This window comes from Diabrotica undecimpunctata, chromosome 5 (genome assembly GCF_040954645.1).
Source record: "Diabrotica undecimpunctata isolate CICGRU chromosome 5, icDiaUnde3, whole genome shotgun sequence".
In the NCBI taxonomy this organism is placed as follows: Eukaryota; Metazoa; Arthropoda; class Insecta; order Coleoptera; family Chrysomelidae; genus Diabrotica; species Diabrotica undecimpunctata.
Window position 1 is genome coordinate 123,235,054 of NC_092807.1, and position 24,690 is coordinate 123,259,743.

Consider the following 24,690-nt stretch of genomic DNA (forward strand, 5'->3'; position numbering starts at 1 on the left):
TATCTCGCCACATTGCCAAGGAATATGACTACCACGACCAATACAACGTTCAGAAAAGTTCTCTTACTGCCTTCTCTCTAGAATGTGGTGGTGTACCATCTTGCATAAACCATATATTTTGGGTTTTTAGCATTTTACAATAGAGAAAAAGTAATACAACGCTATTATAGAAACTTAAGAAGCGATAGCAAAGGGAAATTGTAAACATGATGACGGCCAACGTCTGAATACGGACACGACACCTAAAGAAGAAGATGGAATATTTTTTCTCAAGACATTTAGCATCCATAACAATGCACTTTGTGATGTTACAATATCATCTTTGAGTTGTTTTAATAAGAATAAACTATGAATTATGCTTATCTACAGGTATTCAGTGCTTTACCGCACAAATATCAAACTAAGAATTATTGTGCAACTGACTTATAAAATGCATTTATCTCGAAAATGGTTGAATTTTCAGGTTACTAATAAGTATACCTTTTCTTTGTAAAAATAATGTATCTTTAATATTTTTTAACACAAATAAAGCTAACTTAAAGAGCAAAAAAGTTAAGCGCAAATTTATGCCACACAAGTGGCATATGTGGCGCCCTTTATTTGTTACATTAAAGTAAGTATAAAATTATAATTTATCCTTCTTAAAAGCATCTAACTGTAAATTTTTGTCCAAAAATATTAACAAATGCAAAAGTTATAGCGGAAAATAAAATTTTTAATTTCCACTTTAACACCCTGTATCTTTCTTAATATCAACATTTTATTAAAGCAATTTGGCTTTAATCGTAATTTTTTAAAGTTCAGAATCTACGGTTTCTGTTTGTACAATTACTTACGGACCACCCTGTATATATATATATATATATATATATATATATATATATATATATATATATATATATATATATATATATATATATATATACAGTACGTTAAGTTTTAAATTGGATATACACACTATAAATGGCAACACTGCGCGACGTCGACTTCCCACGAACCTCCGTTGCCCCTTAGCCAATAATTTGTCTTGTCATTATACAGTGGTTGTTTAAAGCAATAAGAGCGTAGACTTTTAATTTATTTTTGTAAACATGTCTGTTTATACGCCCGCAGAAAATGTTTATGTAGAAGTATGGAAAAAGCACGGTTACAAGAATTCCCAAGGAATATCCAAAAACGCAGCGGCTTTATTCAGATGACTACTTTCGAAGAAAAAACATTTTATTTACTGATGAATCTTCTGTTTCGTCAGTAGGGAGACACAATCCTTCCATTACGAGGTATTGGGTGCGGAAAACCAACGCAGAAGTGTTATTTACCGATCTCAACGTCCTTAAAAAGTTAACGTCTGGACTGGAATTTTAGGAGACCACATAATAGGTCCATTTTTATTGAGAGCAACTTGAATAGTAGAGTATACCTGTATTTGTTACAGAATCATGTTCTTCCCGCTATTCTCGATCTTCCTGATGTAAATCTGGAGATTGTTTGGTTCCATCAAGACGGCTGTTCAGTTCAAAATGCTCGAATAATTAGGGAGTACTTAAACAATACTTTCCCGAATCGAGTTATCAGTGGAACAGGCGATATTAAGTGGCCTGTGCGATCTCCACATCTTACACCCATGGACTTATTTTTTTGGGGACACTTAAAAAGCATCATCTACAATCATCCTGAGGCTAGAACCCAAAATTTGGATAAATTAAAAACCGAATAAGAGAAGTCTCCAATTTTGTTATAGCAGCAACTCTTATATCTGTCCTCGGAAGTTTTTATGGTAAATTGGGAAACTGTTCAGCCGTAAAAGGTCAAATATTTGAATCATTTCTGTAGGACATAAAGAATTATTTCTTATTTTATTAAGACTTATTTTTTATTTTCAATAAGAGTTTATTTTTTGTTTTATCTTTTTAAAGAAATGCGCTTTTATTTTTAATTCAATCTCAAAAAATTGTTCAAATTATTAAAAATCGATACAAATGTACCGCCTTATAATGGTCAGTGTATTTTTATCGAGTTTATGTTATAAGAAATGAACCGGGTATACGTAAACAAAACAAAAATCGACGGACGTAGATATCGCGCATATCCGTTGCGTTGTTATGTGTTACTAATTGGTTTTCGTTTTCTCGTTTTCTGTCTAGGAGTCTAAGGTTAAGGTATTGGAGGGGATTGGAGAATTAGAATTATCTCTTACAAGGCAATGTTGCCGATTTTAGCGCTTTATGTAGTTTGCAATATCGAATCCAAAACTTAATGTCCTGTATATGTAGGTATATGGCATAAATCGAAAGAAATTGAAACAAAATAATTGACTTTTTAACGTTACAAATGTACATAGGAGCGACGTACAAGAGAAGACGAGCTTAGAAATTAAGTGCATTAAAAAATACTGAATCGATGATACGGAAATTACAAACAGTGTTTTGTTTTAAGTTTTATCAATAAACATTACTTTTCATCATGTAATTCCATAAATCATTAATGTCAATTTTCTACTTTAATAAATTTGATTTTGTTTTACTTTTTTAGTTGTGCAAGCGTGGCAGAGTGCATATATTCAAGTATCTAGAATTAGAAGCATTAAAATTTGACAGACGACCGGATTCGAACGGTGGAACGCTAGGTAGGAGGCCGAGAAGAAGTGGTGCGGGTTCATCACCAGGACCTCTACACCTTACCGATAGACTGAAACACAAAAGGCATAATGTAGATAGCGGTTACAGTACAAGTAGTGATTGTTATGACAAACGATGGTCTCAAGAAATTACTAGTAAGTATATTTATTTCGAAGGTAATTATTGAATTTTATTTTTGTTTAATTTGAATATTTATATCGATTTTTTGGGCAAGATTAAATTAAACTGTGCTCGATATATGCCTTTTATTTAATCAAAGTTTATAGAAAAATATTCAAAAAATTCTAATAATTTTCACAGCACCACTGTATCTAAAAAATTTTTTTAAAGTATGTAATAAAAAATCAACATCAATTTAAACTTAAACATTTATTGATAAAAAAATGTTAATATTTTGAGAGCATTTATATATTTTTTTCATGAAAATATTAGAAACAATTAAAGAGGATGTAAATTAATTGTACAAATATCGCATCTAAAAGTTGTGTTTTTGTACAAATTTTACATGTTTTGTTTTAAGGAAATTAAGTAATGCAGAACCGACATATGTTGTGAAACAGATCCTGGGATTTCTCAAAATAATGTTCCTAACTTTGTCTTATCTGGTTTTGGTTGTCGGGAGTTGAGTTGTAGATATGTTGTCACAATGTTTCTTATAAACTCTAATAAATCCAATGCACGCCCACTTTACGTTTTGAATTCTGTATAAAATCCATGCGTTAGAACTTGAAGCAGACAAAAGGTATGTAAAAATCAGTACCTCCCGTATGAGAATTATACTGATGAATTGTCTAATGAACGTTCTACCATTATATATATTTTTTCTGCTGCAGAATAACGACGTACCGATTTTGTAGGTTGAACGTCATAACAATCTGAATCCATCTGAACGATGGCAATGATTATATCTTCGTCAGAACTTGTATATGTATCAACGGATCCTCTAACTGATTTTTTCATTGCGTTTTTATTCAACGCGCATTTCCCAATTCTATTATGTCTAATGATGTCCGTGCAACCCTATCCAAATTCACTCATGGCTCTTATCAATGGAAGTCTAGTAAAAAAGGTGTCAATAAAAACGGCGGGCGTAATTTCGGCCGGTAATCCCTTGGCCTACCTGCATAAATCAAGGGGTACCATTTATGACAGGGGTAATTTCGGCCGAGGGGTTGATGTTTACGATGAGATTAAAATATTGGTAATTACGCTTCATAGTTTCTGTAAAATATTAATTGTGTATTTATTTGGAAATACCTAATCCTGTGTACCTGTCGGAAATACCTTTAATTTACTTATCTCTTTATTCTAATAACTATGTTGTACCTACTTAAGATTATTCCTTTAAATGTATAAAATTCACAAATAACAGGTATAAAATTATTATAGCTAGTCAGTATTATAACTTATCTTGAAGCTACTAGTCGATAGAAAGCATAAAATATATTATTTGTATACGATGGCATCTGTTTCAGTAATTAAGAGTTCACGCGGTTGTGACTTACTAGTTGTAGAAAAGTTTCAGTTTTGTAAACAGGACGTATTAAAAAGTGGTGAAGTACGTTGGAGGTGTATAAAGAAAAATTTAAGATGTTTAGCCAAACTGTACACTGTTGGTGCGGAATACACAGTTACTAGAAGTGAATTAATCCACAACCACGAGTCCGATGAAACTACGTTGGAGAGAAAAATAGTGACGACTTCATGCAAGCGCAAAGCTGAGGAAGACATATCGGAGAAACCTTCAAAAATTATTAAAAGCGTTCTTTCAAATCATTTGCCAGAGAATTTGTCATCGATAGATGTCAGTCTAATAAGAAGAAATTTGTACAACAGCCGCCGTAAGCTCTTACCAGCCCTGCCTAAGGATATTCACGATGTACATTCTGTACTCGATAGTTATGGACCGAAAACCACAACAGGTGAAAATTTTTTGTTTATTAACAGCACAGCTGATAATATCATTGTTTTTTCTTGCCATACAAATATAATAAGTTTATGTAAAATGAAAGATTTTTACATGGATGGCACATTTTCTTATTGTACAAAATATTTTTATCAGTTATTTACCATCCATGGACTGGAAAATGGGCATTATGTTCCTCTTTTGTATTGTCTGTTGCCCAATAAGACCAGTGACACATATATGAGACTTTTTCTGTTGGTAAAATCTAAAATTTTTGAACTTTATAATATTGTTTTTGAACCGAAGGAGGTATTTGTGGATTTTGAAATCGCAATTCATAACGCATTAAAAGTTGTCTTTCCCAAAACCAAACTAAATGGTTGTAGATTCCACTTGCACCAGGCGTGGTATAGGAAAATACAATCATTAGGGTTAACCCAAATGTATAAAGATAAAAACTGCGAGGAAAGCAAATGGCTTACTCATACTTTTGGGCTAACTTATTTAGACCCCTCTGAAGTTGAAGATTGTTTCATATTTGATCTCATGTCATACAAACCGGACCATAAACTTATAGATAAATACGCAGACTATTTATTAGAAAACTACATAGCGCCAGAATCTCATTTTCCACCAAATATATGGGCATATGAAAACCCATCAATTAAAAGAACCACAAATGCCTGCGAATCATTCCATTCGCACTTTAATTCTAGTTTTTATTCAAGTCACCCTTCTATATTTATTTTTATAGAAAAATTAAAAGATTGTCAGATCGATGCATATTTAAAAATAAAAAATTTAAATATTCCAGCAAAAATTAAAGACAAACAAGTAAAAAACAAACTAAAATTTATCGAAAACATGGTAAATATGCTTCGATCTGACAATATTTCTAGAATTAATTTCGTTAAATCTGTATCACATCAAAACGTTTTTTAAAAATTTATAGTTTACTTAATTTATAGAAATAAGTTGATGTAATAATTTTATTGAAATAAAGAAATATTTTAATATAAAGCATTCTGTTATTTTATTTGATTTGCGGCCGAAAATACCTATGAGATAAGGAAGCAACTTAAAACCTCCGGCCGAATTTACCTACCGGCTTTTAGTACCTGCTCTTTTTCCGGCCGAAATTACGTCCGCCCAATAAAAAAGTAAAATTGTTGATCTGCAAAATTATTCTTCGCCCTCTGGGCAGAAGTTATATCTTCAGATCCACCTAGTCCTAAGTTCCCCTTTCCTAGTAAGGTTCCTTTCCCTTGGTAAGGTTCGGTATCTACAAGATTTATATTTTACCTGACACCAAAATATAAATCCATATCTAATAGGCTTCCCTTGAATACGCTGTTTACAGCTATGGTGGCTGTAATATGGTACCATAATAGATTCATCAATAAATACTGGTATAGTTTCACCAATGGGCACATATTTTAGAGATGAATTGTTTAATGTTTTTGTAATTGTTAATTGTTCTATGTGGTCGTGTTTTAGCAAAATTATCGTTTTTTGTACCTGTGTTATCTAAGAAATGTAAATGTTTTATTAGATTGAGCTGATTAGTTGAGCTTAGATTGAGTTCTCTTTGTGCAAGAGAACTGAAATTAGACTTGAGAGTTAGGCTGGCAAGGTGTTATATTTTCTCGACTGCTTTACGGGATAGAAGCATGGACACTTAACAGGTCGTCTACTAAAAAGTTGAAAGCATTTGAACTGTGGGTGTATAGAAGAATCCTGAAGATATCATGGACCGAGCATGTAACAAACAACGAAGTCATGAGAAGAGTCAACTTCTTTAAGTTCCATCTTCTATCGAAGGTAGGAAATCATCATGGCTATGCAGACTCTGTTGACTGCCGCTCTAAAAAGTTCTGCACTACTGCATTCAAACCATTCCCTTAAGTTCTTAAGCCAGGATATTCTTCGTCTTCCCACATTTCGCTTTCCTCGGATTTTGCCTTGCATAATAAGTTGTAGTAATGCGTATTTTTGCCCTCTCATCACATGTCCCAAGTACTCAAGTTTTTATCTTTTGATAGTTAATATTATTTCCACCTCATTTCCTATCCTTCTAGTTTCCACGTTTGACATTCTTTGAATCCATGATATTCGTAGGATTCTTCTGTAACGCCAAAATTCAAAGGCAGCCAACTTATTCAGATGGACTTGTTTTAGTGTCCACTCTTCCAAGCCATAAAGAAGAGTAGAGAACACGTAACATCGAAGCATTCTCAGAAGAGTCAACAAGAGAATGGAAATATTGGAAACCATCAAGACACGAAAGCTGCAATACCTAGGGCATGTTATGCGTAATTAAAGATATAACATACTTCAATTAATTATACAAGGGAAAATCCGGGGCAGGAGAAGTGTAGGAAGGAGAAGAATCCCATGGTTGCGTAACTTGAGGGAATGGTACGGATGCACATCAATCGAACTATTCAGAGCGGCAGTATCTAAAATCAGGATAGCCACGATGATTGCCAACCTCCGTCGCGGAGATGGCACGTAAAGAAGAAGAAGAAGATTGAACAACGTTTACTAGAGGTTCATCATCGCTCGTCGAAAACATATCTTCAGCCTCTTGTGTCGCACATTGTGAAATGTTCAGTATATTTGATGAAAACTTATCAGAAAAATCATCCAAGAACCATCAGAATCTTCCGCTGGAGGATAATGTATATTTCTGCAGAATCAAACTGCTTCTCATTTAGGTCATCGATTAGATTGTTCAAAGTGTCAGCTGAACAACTCGTTTTCTTTCCATAAAATGTTTTCACATCCATAATTCCAAACTAAAAAGAAAATCCTCAATTAGCAACAAATGCAGCCAAGTTCCATTTTTGTAATATACGAAAACTAGAGGTTACTCGGTATATTCAATTTAAGGTTAAGCATTTAATCGATATAGATATATATATATATATATTGTATAGGCCTATAATATTACTTACTTACCTCGATCGCAATATTTCACAACAGAATATAGCTACAATCCAACTAGAAATTATACAACTGCACCTTCCTTGAAATTTTGATATGAATCACACAACAAAAGGTAAATTCAATATGCACGTGTTGTTTTGACACTACCGAACACAAACAGTTCATCAGCTTTGAGATCAACAGTGACATCTTGTAATCAGCAGCGAAACTAACAATTGTTCCAGATTTGGAACATGGCAGCGAATGGGTTAACAAATGTAAAAGCTTGTGTGGCCAGCTCCCTTATAAGCAAAATTGTACAAATTTCACTGAGATATCATTCTTCTTCACGTGCCATCTCCGCGACGGAGGTTGGCAATCATCATGGCTATTCTGATCTTAGATGCTGCTGCTCTGAATAGTTCAATTGATGTGCATCCGTACCATTCCCTCAAGTTACGCAACCATGAGATTCTTCTTCTTCCTACACTTCTCTTGCCCTGGATTTTCCCTTGTATAATCAATTGAAGTAGGTTGTATCTCTCATTACGCATAACATGCCCCAGGTATTGCAGCTTTCGTGTCTTGATGGTTTCCAATACTATCATTACTTGTTTACTATTATTTTAAATAGGTGCAGGTTACTTTCAATGTTGAGTAGTTTTCCTAGCGAAATCTGCGTTTATTCTGATTTGTTAATCGAATGTAAAGTGGATTATTCAAATTACCCTATTTCTTATGTTTATCTACTATTTACTAACTTTTCCAATATTATGTAAAGCTTGAATTACACTATATTAGTACTTGTCATTACACTATATTTTCAAATTATTAATGTTTTGTTGTCCACTTAATTAATTTTTCTGTTTTTATAGAATATTTTTTTATTTTCAACTATACAATTTTTATCCCATTTTTAGTAAGAACAGGAGACCAAAATGGTACCCAATCAACCTTATCCACACCTTCAACATTATCACCAGCTCACGAATCAAACAATGATGAAGAAGTTGGAAAAGTTAATGAGTTAGATAAAGTCGACGGCCTAAAATCCAGAGAATATGCCAGGTTTGTATTTATGTATTTAAGAGTTTGTCAATTTTACATCGATGTCTGTATCAGTGACGTAACTTGATTTTGCATGTTTTACAGTGTACGTCTTAGTCCGTGCCCTGACAGTTTTTCTAACAGTAATGGAACTGATGATAGAAAACCTTTACATCAAATTCAAACCTACAGGTAATTATTAGTGTAAAAACAATTTTAACACTTTTGTGTCAAACCATAAAAATACAATTTTCAAAAAATTAACCAGTGTTAATTATAATTATAATTAATTTAGGATTAGGTGGGTACATAGACATATAATACAAGATAGACTGATCGTTGCAATATCAGCTCGTTGCAATATCAGCTCGTTGCAATGAGAACATATTGTAAGTATTGCACCAGTCAGTCTATCTTGTATTATATGTCTATAGGTGGATACATCTTACCGAACGTAACATAACCTAACCTCTACAAACAAGTGAATTTTGTGACATTCGTGACGTTTTAGGTAAAATTATAGTTCCCTTTCACCAGAATGTGATTTTGGTATATGTCAGAGTGTGGTTCTGGTGAATATATCTAGGTTTATAATAGATTTATTCAAAAATTAGTATTCTAACATTGCACCTTTGAGCATATTTGAAATCCTTGATGATAGGGCTTTCCAACGAAGATGGAAAAGGCAGCACAGAAATAATGGTACAGAATATAAATCTGAAAATCTAACGGTACGGCAGCCAAACCTTTCTGTATAATGCGATAGTTCGAGTAACAGGATTGTTCCCATTCGAAACATTGCATTTGAATCAGATGGAGGAACGAAAGATGGGAATATGGGAGAGGAAACTCCTGGGCAAAATCGTAAGAAGTATAAATTTAGCAGAACTAAGATTTAATGTAGATATAAGGACGACCCAAAATAACTGAGCAAATTAAGATATAAAGAGTCATTATGAATGCTGACGAAAAGAAGCGCTCTAAGAATAACAACAAGCAAGAAGAGAACGGTTCGACCACGAAAGAAATGGGTAGACGCCCAGAGAGACGTCGAAGACATCAAAAAGCAGATTGAAGGGAATAAGTGAAGGATTGAAAAAAAAGTGGAAAAATCTAGTGAAGAATTTCATAAGTAAGGGCAACCAATAAAAAATTCAAAGAAAGAAAGAAGTTCAAAGCAGAGTAATTAAAACAGAAGACACTCTTTGATACATATATCTAACAACTGCTGTTGATAAACTTGATTGAATAATTATAATTAATTAAATGATCTGATCCCTAAATGAGAAATAAAAAAAAACATTAAAACATAAAAATAATAAATTGTATTGTTTATGGTTACATCTGTAAGTACGATGTAATTTATTCTAGTTGCCTGCAAAATTAGTAATGATATTAAACTGTTGTTAATATAAACTACAGAATTGAAGCTGTGGATAGATATTATCCGCCATTCACAAGCCTCAACTTTTACAAATATTCACTACTTGAGCCTGACTTTTTATATACGTATTATTCTTGTGCCTAGGGTATTCTCATGAGAGCTTCAATTATTTCACGATAATATATTTACAATAAGTTAAATATTTCTATCCTCATCGTGCACCTTTGTGAATTATAGGAACAAATTCATCAGCATCCTCATTCTCAGCGTATTCTACTGATTATGGTGTAGCCTCCCTAAATGGTCGTTCTTCATTTCTCTCACGATTGTCTAATATTCACTTTTCTGTGCCGTGTTGTACCGGCTTGTTTCCTTATGTCATAGTCATATCTTAAATTTGGACATCTTCTTGGTCTCTTGACGCCTCTTGGAGACCACAGTTTAATTCTAGAGGACCATCTAAGGATTTTTAATAAAATTTTTTGTTATATACTGTATATATATATATATATATATATATATATATATATATATATATATATATATATATATATATATATATATATATATATATATATGTTATATGGTATACACCCAACTACAGGAACTTAGATTCCTTTGTGGATCTATTGTCAGTTCTTCTCGCTAAATGTCCCGCCCACTGCCATACGATTGAATTCTATGATTACATCTGTGACCTTGAGTAGAGTTTTATACCCTAAGATGCCCAAGCCAGTTTCATTCTTCTGTTGATTTCTGGGAGTAAGGAGCCAGATTTATGTATGAATTTTCCCAGGTATACATACTCGTCTACTGTGCAATGTTCATTATTACATCTTGGACATCCACTAGCTCGTTGTACATGGTTTTTGTTTTTATCTAGTTCATTTTTACAACTTCATTGCTAGCCGTATTTAGGTCGCTTATAAGTTCTTGAAGTTCTGCAGGACTATTAGCAATTCAGCAGTCAGTCAAGGATGTCGTCTGCAAATCTTAGATGGCTGAGGTATTTTCCATCAATGGATAGGCCTTTGTTCTGCCAGTTCATTTTGATATATATTTTTTTTTCAATTCTAGAATTGCATTGAAGAGATTTGGTGATATTGCGTCTCCTTGTCGGACGCCTCTGGTAGTGGGAAATTCTGGAGTGTTTTCATAAATTTTTACCTTAGCTTTTGCTTGTCTGTATATGTCAATGCCTTGGTTAGTCAAAGCTTCTATTACTGCCTTGGGATATATAGACTCGGAAAGCTCGAAATCTATAAAGGTTAATGTTAGCGGTATTTCAAATTCTTTAGCTCTACTCATTAGTTCGCGAAGCGTATGGATACGATCCAGGGTACTGAATCCACTTCTGAAGCCAGCTTGCTCTCTTGGCTGTGCAGCATCTAATGTTAATCTGTTGATGATCTTTGTGAATATCTTGTATATGATTGGCAGTAGACTTAGAGGTCTGTAGTTTTTGATATCCTCCTTGCTACCTTTCTTATGAATGAGAATTATGTTTGCTGTATTCCAGTGGTCTTTTATGCATCTTGATCTTAGGCAGTTCGTAAATATGCCTTCTAAGATTTTCTAGGTTTTTTTGCCAGCGTATTTAAGCACTTCCACTGTTATGCCATTCCATCTGATTTACCGCGTTTCATTTTTGTAATTGTTGATTATTTTTCTTCCTGAAGGACTTCTGGTACATCTTATTGGTTACAGATTGCTTCTTCATTTGTTTCAGTGGCTTTTGATATTTCGCCGCTGTAGAATTTGGTCACAAGTTCTATTATTTCATTTAAGTCTGTAATTCTGGTGTTTTCGTTTGTTAGAGCAACGATTTGCTTCTTCTCAATGATTAATGCATTTCTTGTTTTCTTATAGTTTTTTTCTGTTTTCGATTGCGTTTTCTACCAGATTTTTATTGTATTTTTTTATGTCTTAATACTTTTCTTTATTATCTTACAAAGTTCAGTGTATTGTATTCTCTGTATGTTGCTACTTAGTTATCATTTCCCCTCTTAGCATTATTTTGGTTTTATTAGACAGTTTAGTAAGTTCATTTCGTTGTTGCGTACCTCCGATTTCTTTGGCACTATCAAGGATGATTTCCATTAATTCAGAAAATTCCACTCTGTCTAAATCGGTTGTAATTTCTGACCTTCCTTCAGACCTTCCCTTTGAATCTGTACTAATGACCAGAAAAATTAGCAAATAAAAAGTTATTTTTGTTAATATGTTGCTTAATTATTGAAAAATAGTTTAACATAATTTTCAAAAAATCTATTTTGAAGCTATTTTTGCAATAATTAGCAACAAATTAACAAAAATAACTTTACAAATTCTCATTTTAAAGGATTTTCTATGCCTTTTCAGTAAAATTGTGTCATTTTCCACACCTGTATCAAAAAGTGTCACGAAAAAGGCTTTTTATTTGCTAATTTTTCTGGTCATTAGTACGGATCCAGTGGGGAGGTCTGAATCCTTTATACTAAACAACGTACTGCACCCTTCTCTTATATGCTGTCGTCATAAATTACAACCAAAGACTCGATATTGTGAAGAGACCAACAGGTACTATTCTGGGCTCAATCCTCTATTTAAATCCTCAAATATATCAAGAACTATGAAGGTAAAACTCTACAAAATAATAATCAGCCCAGTCTTCTCATACGGCTCCGAGACCTATTCTTACAAAAAGTAATGAAAACATGTTAAGATGTTTTCTGAGAAGAGTACTGAGGAGAATATATGAATGGTAAATGAGAATGATATATGGAGAAGACGATACAGCTTCGAACAGAAGAGAACACTAGAAAATTAACAGGTATCGTAAAACACATCAAAATATGACCTCTTAGATGGGTAGGACATGTAATACAAATATTTAAGTAAAAATCCTTTATAAAAGGTATATAAATTAAAAACCCAAACGGGCTATGTCATGAAGACAAAACGTTTTCGGAAACCATGTTCCATCGTCAGTGTTTAGGTGTACATGTTTTGAGCTACTAAATATCAGGGTAAAAACCCGTTAAAATTTATCTGTTACAATTTGGTTTACATTATTTGGTATGTAAAATTGGTATGGAATGTAAAAGATAAGCAAGGAAACCTGATAGTGGATGAAGACCAAATATGTGAAAGGTGGAAAGAATATTTCGAAGAGATACTAAATGACGAAGTGACTACTGAAGAAAATTGTTATGTTCCTAGACCTCAAATAGTAATAGAAGAAATACCAAAGCCCACAAGGGAAGAAATTGAAGAAATAATAAAAGATATGAAAAACCAAAAAAGTCCCGGAGAGAGCGGCATTGTGGCAGAGAACATAAAATATGGAGGAGAGGTCTTAATAAACAAACTTGGTGAGCTAATACTAGAAGTATGGGATGCCGAAGAAATGCCTCAAGAATGGAATAAGTCGATTATAATTCCTATACACAAAAAGGGAGATAGAACTGAATGCGCAAACTATAGAGGAATATCCTTATTAGAAGTAATGTATAAAGTACTCGCCATACTAATTAAAAAACGATTAGAAATATATATAGAGAAGAATCTAGGAGAATACCAGGGAGGAAATTTTTATGCTAAAACAAATCCTGATCAATTGCTATGAATACAACATTTCAGCACAAGTACTTTTCATTGATTACAAAGCTGCCTACGATACAATAGACAGAAACAAGTTAATAGAAACACTAAAAGAATTCCAAGTGCCAGAAAAAATAATAAGATTGGTAAAAATGACAATTAGACAAACCATTTGTGCTGTGAGATGCAACGCTACAGTCTCAGAAGAATTCGAAGTGAGAAAAGGTGTTCGCCAAGGAGACCCGTTGTCTACATTGCTATTCAATATAGTTATAGAAAAAATTGTAAGGATTAGTGGGATAAATAGGTCCGGAACTATTTTATACAAGGAGCACCAATGCTTAGCATACGCTGATGATGTGGTTCTCATTGCAAGAAATGGAAAAGAACTATCAAATATAACAAAAAGACTGATTCGGGAAAGCTCTAAAATGGGACTGAAAGTTAATATTAATAAATCGAAGTACATGGAGATCTCGAGCAAAAAAGGAATAAGCACCAGGGATCCTTTAAATTGGAGGTGGAGAATGGATCAGTTGTAGAATTCGAGAAGGTGGATGAATATATGTACTTAGGTACTCTTATTGATCAGACATGTAAGGAAGAAACTGAAATCAACCTGAGACTGACCAAGAGCAACAGGTGTGCTGGAGCCATGAGCAAAATAATTAAGGCCAAAGATATATCTCGTAATACAAAAATAAGAGTATACAAAACTATAATTAGACCCACAATGCTATACGCTGCCGAGACATGGACTATGAACAAAACCGTACAGAACACATTGGAAGCATGGGAAAGAAAGATACTTCGCAGAATATTTGGTGGAAAAGTAATAGAGGGAGAATGGAGAAGACGAACTAATGCAGAAGTGTATCAGTTGTATGCTAACCCTACATTAACAAAAGTGGTGAAAAAACGTAGACTAGAATGGCTCGGCCATCTAGAAAGAATGCAAGGTAATAGACTAGTCAAGAATATTGCTTGGAGAGTACCTGAGGGCAAAAAAAAGAGAGGAAGATCAAGAAAGAAATGGAGAGATGTAGTGATGGAAGATGTCAGAGAGATGGGAATCAGAGATTGGAAGCTGTTAGCTAAGAATAGAAAACGATGGAAATTATCCATCCAGCAATGGGCCTAAAAGGCCTGTTAACGCTGTACATACATACATACATACATACATACCTTTTATAAAGGATTTTTACTTAAATTTTTTGTGATACATGGTATACAGAAAGCTACAGGAACTTAGTTTCCTTATGGATTTTAATACAAATATATAAAAATTGACCAGTAAGAAGAACTCTCTGTTATATACCCATTGGACACAGAAGAGGAGAAAGACTCAGAACTAAATTCCTTGAAAATATTCACGAAGACATGAGAAACATAAGAATATGAGCTTAGGTCAGATTAGAAGAAAATTATTGAAGTCTACATAGTTTTGTAAAGCCACAAAGATGATATTAAAATGTTGTATTGTGTTTTTGGTCACATGGTATCCACATTCGTCCTTGTTTGAAGGAATTATACAAAGGGTTGTAGTTACATACTTAATCAGCTGAAAAATTGAAACCGATTTTTAGATGGGTTCAACTTCATAAGAGCTTTGAGCTAACCTCATATTTTCCCAAAAGTGTTTGTCGAGTTTACAGGCGCAGCGACTTTATGCATTTGTGTTTCTAAAAAATATACAAATATTAGAACTCGTAAGAGATTAAAAGTAACTAAAAGGTCATTACTTTCGTAACTATAAATATTTTTATCTTTTAGGGAGTACAAAGAAGCCTTAAAACAACAAAGAGCACAAGACGTGCCTTCTATATATAGGACAAAGGACGACCAAAGTTATAAAACGGAACCAAATACCCCAACCCATCACGTAGCTCCATCTCAAACTCTAGCCACCTCCCGATCTGATCCTACTCCTCTAAATTCCGCCTTTAGTAATCCCAAAACAATTTTCGACGATACTAGTCCCACCAAAAAGCCCGTGCAAAAAGTTCAACCCTCCAGAACGTATTCTCCAGTCCACATGAATGGAGTAAGTGATAATAGAAACGGCTCGCCGAAAATAAGCAATTACGTCAAACCGAAATCACCCATGAAAGGATCGTCGGACATAATGTCACACGATAATGTGCCTACCGTTAAATCTGTGATTACTAATGGAAAGAGCTCCCCTAAATTGGGATTCCATTCAACGCCGAGGAGTCCGAAAACTACGAAGAGTATTAGTTGGAACCACGACGCCAATAATGACAAATTGTCATTTACCATGAGGAGAGAGATAGATAAGGCGAAGGAAGAGACTGATCTTATTAATCAGTTAAGAAATGTAAGTTATTTTTCTTCTTATGTTCTTATTTTTCGTCGGGCTAGTACTTATTTGTTCCATATGCCAAATTCTCATTTTGAGATAATTACATTTAAATATTTTGGTAATATTTACTCGTTTATTTTAAAACTCAGGAAAATGACGTTAATTCTAAAAAAAAATATTTAAAATGGTGTGCTGGATTATGCCTTCAATTTTTTACTGACTCCTTTTAAATTTGAAAAAAAAATAAAAACCTTTGCTTATGGAACAAAAAGTAAAATTAGTACAGAAATTTGCACATTTGTTCCATATGCAATGAAGTACAAAACTAATTATTTTATAACGTTTTAAGTAAAATATTTTAGTTTGCGTTTCTATATATCTTATGTATCATTCTACAGTTAGATCACAGTTTATTACATTATTTCTAATCTTATATTACCTACTCATAACGTAATTGAAACAAATAATTGCAGATGGAAGAAATAAAATAATTTATTTAGTGAAGAAAATATTGTTCTGTACAATATTTTGTCAACCTCAGGCATGTAGGCAAACATAGACACGATATCCTTTATTTTTTTAGCGTCGACTGTAGATTTTTCGGTAATAACCTTTACCATGAAAAAGTTAATAATAATATTATTATGATCGTTTTTGCCCTGTTTTTTAGCAGAGCCGCGTGTCTCATGTTTATTAAGTCTAATAAAAGTAACATTGTCATTTTTATTAAAATCACATTTAAAACTAATATGCAAGGGGTCATCTTTTTTATAGTTAATTTGTTTAACTTTAGTAAAAGGCAGATCTTTAAAATTTAGAGTTTGGCTTACTATTTGAAAATTTAAAAAATCTTCTTTTTTTAGTTGCGGCACCTTGAGAGGTGCTTTACCGGGGGGTATATTTACGAGGTGTCTTAAAAGTGAAGCAGGGCTGTATATTTTCCTATGTTTTAAATACTTTTCTATTTTACTGTGAACAGAGTCGATTTCTTGAATTAAACTGTGTATGTCCGGGCTCTGAAAATTTTTGTTCAACTGTATTAATGCGATTATTGATATGTAAGAAATACTTTATAGCTAAGGCCATGTGTGAATTGCGGTTTTGGGGGACACAAGAATCTGACCAAGCCTGAAATGGCTTCATGCCATAGAGCACAGTAGGTATAAAACAGCAGTAGACTGGTCAAATTTGTAGGCGTTTCTATCAAAGTCTCTTTCTATTTTTCCTTCGATTTTATTTTTTATGTGAAAATCATATTGTTTTTTATTTTCTTTAGTTTTATTTTCAATTAATTTGTATTTCTCGCAGATATCATATCTATCCTTTTTTGGTAGAAGAAAACCAAAATTATATTCTCTTGTAAAAATTTCTCTATACTTATGTGATTTAACAGGAAAATTACTGAAGTCACTTTCTAGGTATAGTCGATACATTTTTTCAATAGAGAGACACGGATCTAAATACAATCTAACACGATCTGATCGACAGTAGTGAGACTATATATGGGGGAACGACTCAATATGTTTTCGTACCCCATCTAGAGCTTCTAATGGTAAGACTTTCTTTACGTATTTTCCTTTCAAAGGAGTCCGAGCATTCCCTGAGTTTTCCTTATAGTGTTTTTTAAAGAAATAATAAATTCTCTGTTTACTAATGTTTAGAGTAGTTAAAAAAAATTCCCTACATACTCTAATTTGCTTATTTAAAACCTCAAGGTAATATTGAAACGAATTTTGTTTCTGGCAGTTCGAAATATTTTCTGTTTTCACATACCTTCGTTTTGGTGATTTTTTTTTTAAATTTTGAATAAAATGCGCCTTTTTGGCTATCACTTAGTTGTCAAAAGTTTTTAAATATAACCTCCTACCCATTCATAGGTACAAGTTTTCAAACACTTGGATTGACATTGCCTTGGAACATGGTCAACTTCTTTTTCGTCCTTATATTGAAGCACATGTTCTCGCTGAAATTTTTTCAAATTTCTATTCCAGTTCTCAGGATTTCTCAATCGCTTTTTTGTTTTTTTAGAAGTCTTCTTGCTGCTTGCTTGGACATCTTGATTTTCCATGTTATTTTCTGCTGAGCTTTCTTCTGTAAATTTTTCGGCACATTCTGATACCATTTTTGTAGAACTCTCTGTATTTTGTCTGTTTCCATCAGAAGAAGTTGAACTTGAATCATTGTTATACTTTTATTTTATGTTATCCGTTTTATACTTTTATTTATCACATCCAGTCGCCACCATACAAGAAGTAAGACAAGTTAACCTCAACTCACTACATATAACACTGGCATGGCACAAACAAGCACCGAAGCATCGAATGCGCGTGTGAAATACTGGCTTTCTATTGGCCTTTGCATATAGAACACTTAAGCACTGAAATAACCCATAAAATAATCATATGGCACAAAGTTACAAAGGTATTACAGAACAGTCTTGGCTGTTAGAGTTATGAGGGCTAAATTACATACATTATTATGTTGGCAATGTTTCATTACAACTTCTAACCCGAAAAAGTAGAAAATGTGGTATGGAACAAATAAGCACTAACCCGACGTTTTGTGATTTGACGATTAGACGATAGACAGACAATTTGTTTAAATTGTTATCAATTATCTCTGGAGGCTTACGTTAAGTGTTTCACAAAACAACGTATCACATTGCGAAGGATATGTTTTTTTATGTCTTTTTGATTTATTACTTCTTTTAGCTGGATCAATAATAGTTTTTTGCAGTATGTCACCTTTTTGATTCGAGCGATATTTATAATAATAGATTTATTATTATTAATAATATACATTTAGTTTTTTTGGCATTGATTATAATATTATACATAAATATATTATACAAAACTTATGAAGTTCTATTTATATGTTCGCTATTTATTTACTGGTAGAATTGTTTCTTAACTCTAAAATACGCACTAACCTCTACATAACGAATACCGGTCTTATATCTAGATAATAGTATTCCATATAATTTGAAATCTTATCAAAAAGTGTAGGAAACAATGTAGCTTTAGAGGCGAAGTCTTTTGGAAATAGTAGTACTAATCTGTTAAAAGTCTACATCCGTACAATATTAACTTTTATATTTTGTCAAAATGCCAGAACATTACACAGTGTTGCCAAAACTTTTTTTTGTATTTTTACTCCTTTACCCCTAATCAAATATCCAATTATTTATTGATTTGTGTAATAATTTTAGTTTTAACTTTATTTCAGGTAATTGAAACTAGACTGAAAATGGCTTTGCCAGAAGATTTGGCTCCAGCTTTGACAGACGGAGTAGTGTTGTGCCATTTAGCAAACTATATCAAACCTAGATCTGTAGCCAGTATTCATGTTCCGTCTCCAGCAGTTGTAAGTTTTTTGACCTCTTTTAATAGAAAAATTTTAACTAGTTTATCATTTTAGCCGAAATTGACGATGGCTAGGTGTAGAAGAAATGTTGATAACTTCATAGAAGCTTGTCGAAAGATTGGAGTAGATGAGGTGAGATTTTTTTAAATATTACACCTTTTATTTCCTCTTGATTTAATATTATTTTATAACGGGTTTTATGATATTTAACTTTTATCTACCATGTATTTTAAGATTGTAAAATATTTTACTAGTGGATTGCTTGAAAAAAATTGTTGGTGTTGTTTTAATAAGCTTTTGAGATAAAAAGGGCTCTTTAATCTAATTCCTAAAACCATTATCAGTATAGTTTTTGTTTCTGTGGTTTTAACGTCAATTGTAAATTGTTTGTGTAGTACTGTTACTATCAGTGTAGTGTAATGAGCATAAGATCTGTTGTGGCGGCAACAATTGTGGCGCCGTTAGAAGATGACCACGGTCAGCGCGAAAGTGCGAGAAACGTTGATGTAAGTCTCTCGAGTGTACAACGGCTATAGCGACGTTACGAAGAAAGCAGTTTACTTACTCGAAGACCTAGTTTAGGTCGAGGCAGAATTACAAGCTAGAGATAACCACTTTTTCGTTTCTAGTGCTTTGAGAAACCGAACGTTCACTGCAGTTTTCCTTCGAAATCATCTGCAACAAGTGAGAAATGTAAACGTAAGTGAATGAAAAGTTAAGAGTAGACTTCATGCTGCTGGTTTAGCTTCCCGAACTATCTGCACCGCTGCTTTCTAGTGAACACTTAATTGTCGGATTGAATTTTGCACGAGAATACTTAGCTTGGACAATACAGGATTGGAGTCGTGAATTGTTCTCAGATGAATCGAGATTCTGTCTTACGTTCTCAGACAAACGTGTAAGAGCGTGGCAACATACAGGCGAGAGATGTGCTCAAACATGCTCATTGTTGCAGAGGGACTTCCATGTGGTGGAGGGTTAGTTACGGCATGGGAAGGCATAATCGTTTGACGCTGGCACGGAGTTAGTCTTTATCTTTAAATTTTAGAAGACCTGACACAAATTCTAGAAGACAATATTTTACCGTTTATGGTTATTCTTGGAGATGACGCAACATTTATGTGTGATATCAGCTGCTAATACTGCTCGGATAGTTACTGAGTATCTTAACATGGTTCCACAGAAATTCAAAAGGGCTTCGCGACATATTGGTGCAGGAATGGAACAATCTTCCGCATAATGTGATCCAAAGCATGTCTCGTCGTTTGCAACCTAATATCAATGCCAAAGGAGGAAAAAATATTCACTACTGGAGTTCTTAAAATTTCTTTTTTTTCCAACAAAAAGCACATTAAATTAAAATTGTCCATTTTCAATATTTAGTATATGAAAGGAAAATTGTTCATTTTCATTACTTTCAATAAATTTTAAAGGACAAAAACGTTGTTTTCTTTAAGCAATCCTTTAGTAAACTGTGTAACAACCGAAAATAGATAAAAAAGAATAATAATTTCTAAAATAAATTCAAATTACGGCGTGACCCTAATTTATGCTCGGCAATATATATATATATATATATATATATATATATATATATATATATATATATATATATATATATATATATATATATATATAAATATAAATAAAATTTTGGTTTTGAGAAAAACCATTATTTTGACAACGTTTCGTAAGGTCGCAATTGCCACTGTCAAGTCAGGTAGTAACGCTTGTTACTGGTGCTCGAAGTAGTAAACTATATATATATATTATATATATATATATATATATATATATATATATACATATATATACATATATATATATATATATATATATATATATATATATTTATATATATATATATATATATATATACATATATATACATATATATATACATATATATATATATATATATATATATATATATATATATATATATATATATATATATATATATATATATATACATAATAGAGCCTCGATTATCTGTACGCGGATTATCGGGACTGCAGATTATCCGTGCTATGATTTCTCATTATTCAAAAATGCATTTTTGAGGTTTTATCGAAATATCGTGCAACTAAATCTCACACCGAATGTGTGAGATTCAGTTGCGCGCTAGATAAAAATCGCTGTTTTGCTATATTAAACTCAAACAGGAAATCGTTCACCATCAAAAACAGTGGTAAATGTACGGAGTGGCTTGAAAGAGAAGACTTTCAAAAGAGCTTTTTAAAAAATAAAGACGCTAGAGGAGGATGAAACCATCATCGAATATGATGAAAAAAAAAAAAGAAAAAACTACCGTAGCTGAACTAACTGCAGTGGTGTGCAAAGCCGATGGATTTAAAGTAATTGTTAAAACCGAGGTTAAGATGTGGACACACTGTGACAAAGATGAGCCAGGTTATCAACTCCTCAGAAACGACGATATTGTCAAACTAGTTTTGAATCAGCCCGGTACGTCGCTAAGTATTGCTTAGCTGATGATTCTTCCGAAAATAAGAATCAAGATGAAGAACATGATGGGAGGGTATCAATCAAAAGAGTAACTAACCAGGAGGCTTAGGAAGCTGTCTATGATCTTCTAGACTAATGATAACCTACGGATGTTGTTTACATTTTGGACTTACGCAGAATACGCCAGAACATTAAAAAATTCGAAAACTTTTAAACATGCCAAAGTGATTAACTTTTGTTTTAAAGCAAATCTACATAAAATATATAACCGCTGTATGTAAATGCAAGTTAATCTACATACTAATGTAGTTTTTATTTTCTGTTTAGTGTAAAAGTTTATTTATATAGATTATTTTTTTTATTATATATATTTTTATGCAATGTAAAAGTTAGTTTGAACTTATGGGATATATTTTTTCTGTTATCTTTTTATGGTACATTATATGTATATATGTATGTACAATATAATTTTTTCATATCTTCCATAAAAAACTTCTTCCTGCCTTAAATCGACAGTGAGTGAGACTGTGGTTGGTTGCAGGAACATCTATGCAGTAGCCTAGACGTGACGGAAGCCTTATGCGGAAGAGGGTTACCGAGACTCGTCGAGACCGTTGAACACCTCTGCCAACTCGATCCATATCTTCAAAGGCGGCCCGCCAAGAAACCGACTCTGCAAGACACCACAGTCTCACTCCTGTTGCTCGCAGTCTTCTTCGGAACTGTGGCGATGCTGATTGCTTTTCCACCACCAAATTAAAGATAAGTAAATGGGATTTTATGATTTATATTCTATATATTTATCGAACGTTAATACTTTTGACATACAAATTTTGGTAACTAAAATATCTTAGTAAAAAGATATTAAAATTTTACTTATTCCTACAAAGCTTTTATTACATTAATTAATTAATATAGAATAGAAGCTATACGCTTGAGACGCAAGAAGCTGAAGCTGTTTTCACTTGAAGATCCCTTTTGTGTGGGGGATCATCCAATTATGGGTTTGGTTTTACAGTTTCTGGTGTGGCTTCGCTGTTTCCACTAGTTTTCTCCATTCTCTCTCTTTGATTGTCCTTTCTATATTTCTAATTTCCATACTCTTTAAGTTTTCTTCCACGTGCTGTCTCCATCCTAGTTTAGGTCTGCCTCTGGTTCTTTTCCCTTGTGGTATCCCTATCTCATTTGGTGTACTTTTTTTTAAGTTGTCTGTTGACTTCAAATCTCTAAATAGACAAGTTTTTAAGTTATGATCAAAATAACGAGCTTAACGTTTTGATGGTTTATTTTAATATATTTCCACTGAAAAATTGATAAATTCCCTAGATGAGAGTCTTTTTGTAATATCTCACGAACCTGTCCATACGAGTACAGTTATGACGAAAAAATTCTACTAAAATTTGTTACTAACTTCATCGGTCTTTATATTCATATTGAAATTGAAATTCAGAAACATTTTTACTTAAAATCATAAAAAATAATTTTCTTTCTTATTATTTTTATTAAATCTTTACTACCGTTCCTACCGTCTCCTACCCCACAACTATTTACTGAACCACAAAACTTAAATCAATAAATTATAGGTTAAATGTATTAAGGCATATTAAGGCCCCTTATTTTTTACGATGTATTAGTGACATAAGTAAAAAACATAGATTATTATACGATTCTGCAGCGGTGTGTTTCAAAATGGCCACCGTTGAATGGAGACTGTTGACCAAAAAGTCTGTTAATTAAAGGGTAAATAAACTCACATTCGAGAAATTTAAACTCGTTTAAACCCATGCGAAGCTAATATAAATTCTCCTTTGTATATCACTTGCATATCCCAGTAACCTAGTCGTAACGTTTTGACGAAGCTGAAAACATATAATTGTACTATGACAATATATTATGTATTATCGTTGCCTGTTTTTCTCGTCGGTACTATCATAGAACAAAACCATGATGCTGATTCAGTATAGAAGTTACCTTTCTCAACGTGTCCATATTTCTAGATATGGTAATTATAATAGGCTTCTGGATTTCAAGAGTTTTCGCGAGGAATCTCTCTTTTCCAAATATTTCAACGTCTTTCTGTTTATGGCAGTCTGAGTCCAATTTTTTTCAGTGATACTTTGGATATTGTCTCACCATCTCTGCTGGGGTCTTCCCGTACTTCCTTTGATTTCTCTAGAACGCCAAAACAACTGTTTATGTGTCCATCTATACATATCTGAATGTGGTCACGCTATGTAACCGACCCATTGCTACGTAAGTTTAGCTACTCTTTTACGAACGTGCGTTGCTCGTTTTTTTCACACTTTCTTCATTTCTGACTCATTATCATTCAATATTCGCTTGTCCACTGCTGGAAATAAATGTCCTTCATAATTTTTTATCTGTTTCGATCTTGTGCATCTTGTATCCAATTCCTATGGCAACGTTTTAGATCGTCAGTCCAATGTGTTGGTGAACGACCCCTGCTTCGGTAGGCATCATCTCTTGGTCTCCAATCCAGTATTCGCTTTGTACATTTGTTAGCTGCCATTCGAGCCACGTGACCTGCCCAGTTCCACTTCGTGTTGCTATTCTCTCTTCAGCATCATTTCTGACTATGCTAAACTTATTCTCAGCCCATAACTCGTGTTTTTTAACTTGTTTGTAGATTTACTTGTGAGTGTAATTGTTTTAAGACTATATAAAGATTGGCAAGATATAAATCGTTCTCAAAATACAAAACGTTAATAAATGTATTAATGTTTTGAATTTTTAGAATGAGATTTTGAGAAAACAAATTTATTAATGTTTTGGATTTTGAGAATGATTTCCTAAGTGGAAACTGAAACATCAAAGATAAAACTTATTTTGAACTTAAATTGTGGCTTACTTCCATAAAAAATAGTAAGTTAACTTCAGCCGTCATTTGGGTTTGGTCGTCATTTTCTTCCAGTTTGGAAGAAGAAAGTTTTCAAACATAACCTCACAAAATCTAATTCGTTGTTGAAAATCATCTGGATTAAGAGCTTGAACAGCTTGCATTTGGTAAGGATGTTTCACTTGTTCGATGGCG

At 33.1% G+C, this 24,690-nt stretch overlaps 1 protein-coding gene across 3 annotated transcripts in view; it reads left to right on the forward strand.

Annotated features, from left to right (window-relative positions):
* The window catches only part of Lrch (Leucine-rich-repeats and calponin homology domain protein), a 212,842-nt gene that overhangs the window by 170,304 nt on the left and 17,848 nt on the right, over positions 1-24,690 (forward strand). The window contains exons 4-10 of one of the 3 annotated variants that reach the window (XM_072532636.1): positions 2,533-2,773; positions 8,394-8,541; positions 8,626-8,712; positions 15,260-15,824; positions 19,035-19,172; positions 19,227-19,304; positions 22,180-23,001. In XM_072532636.1, coding sequence (XP_072388737.1) covers positions 2,533-2,773; positions 8,394-8,541; positions 8,626-8,712; positions 15,260-15,824; positions 19,035-19,172; positions 19,227-19,304; positions 22,180-22,398 — 1,476 coding nt within the window. In that variant the 3' untranslated portion in view covers positions 22,399-23,001. Of the gene's footprint in view, positions 1-2,532; positions 2,774-8,393; positions 8,542-8,625; positions 8,713-15,259; positions 15,825-19,034; positions 19,173-19,226; positions 19,305-22,179; positions 23,008-24,690 lie in introns of those variants that run through there. The other 2 variants (XM_072532638.1, XM_072532637.1) reach the window with 2 other exon arrangements.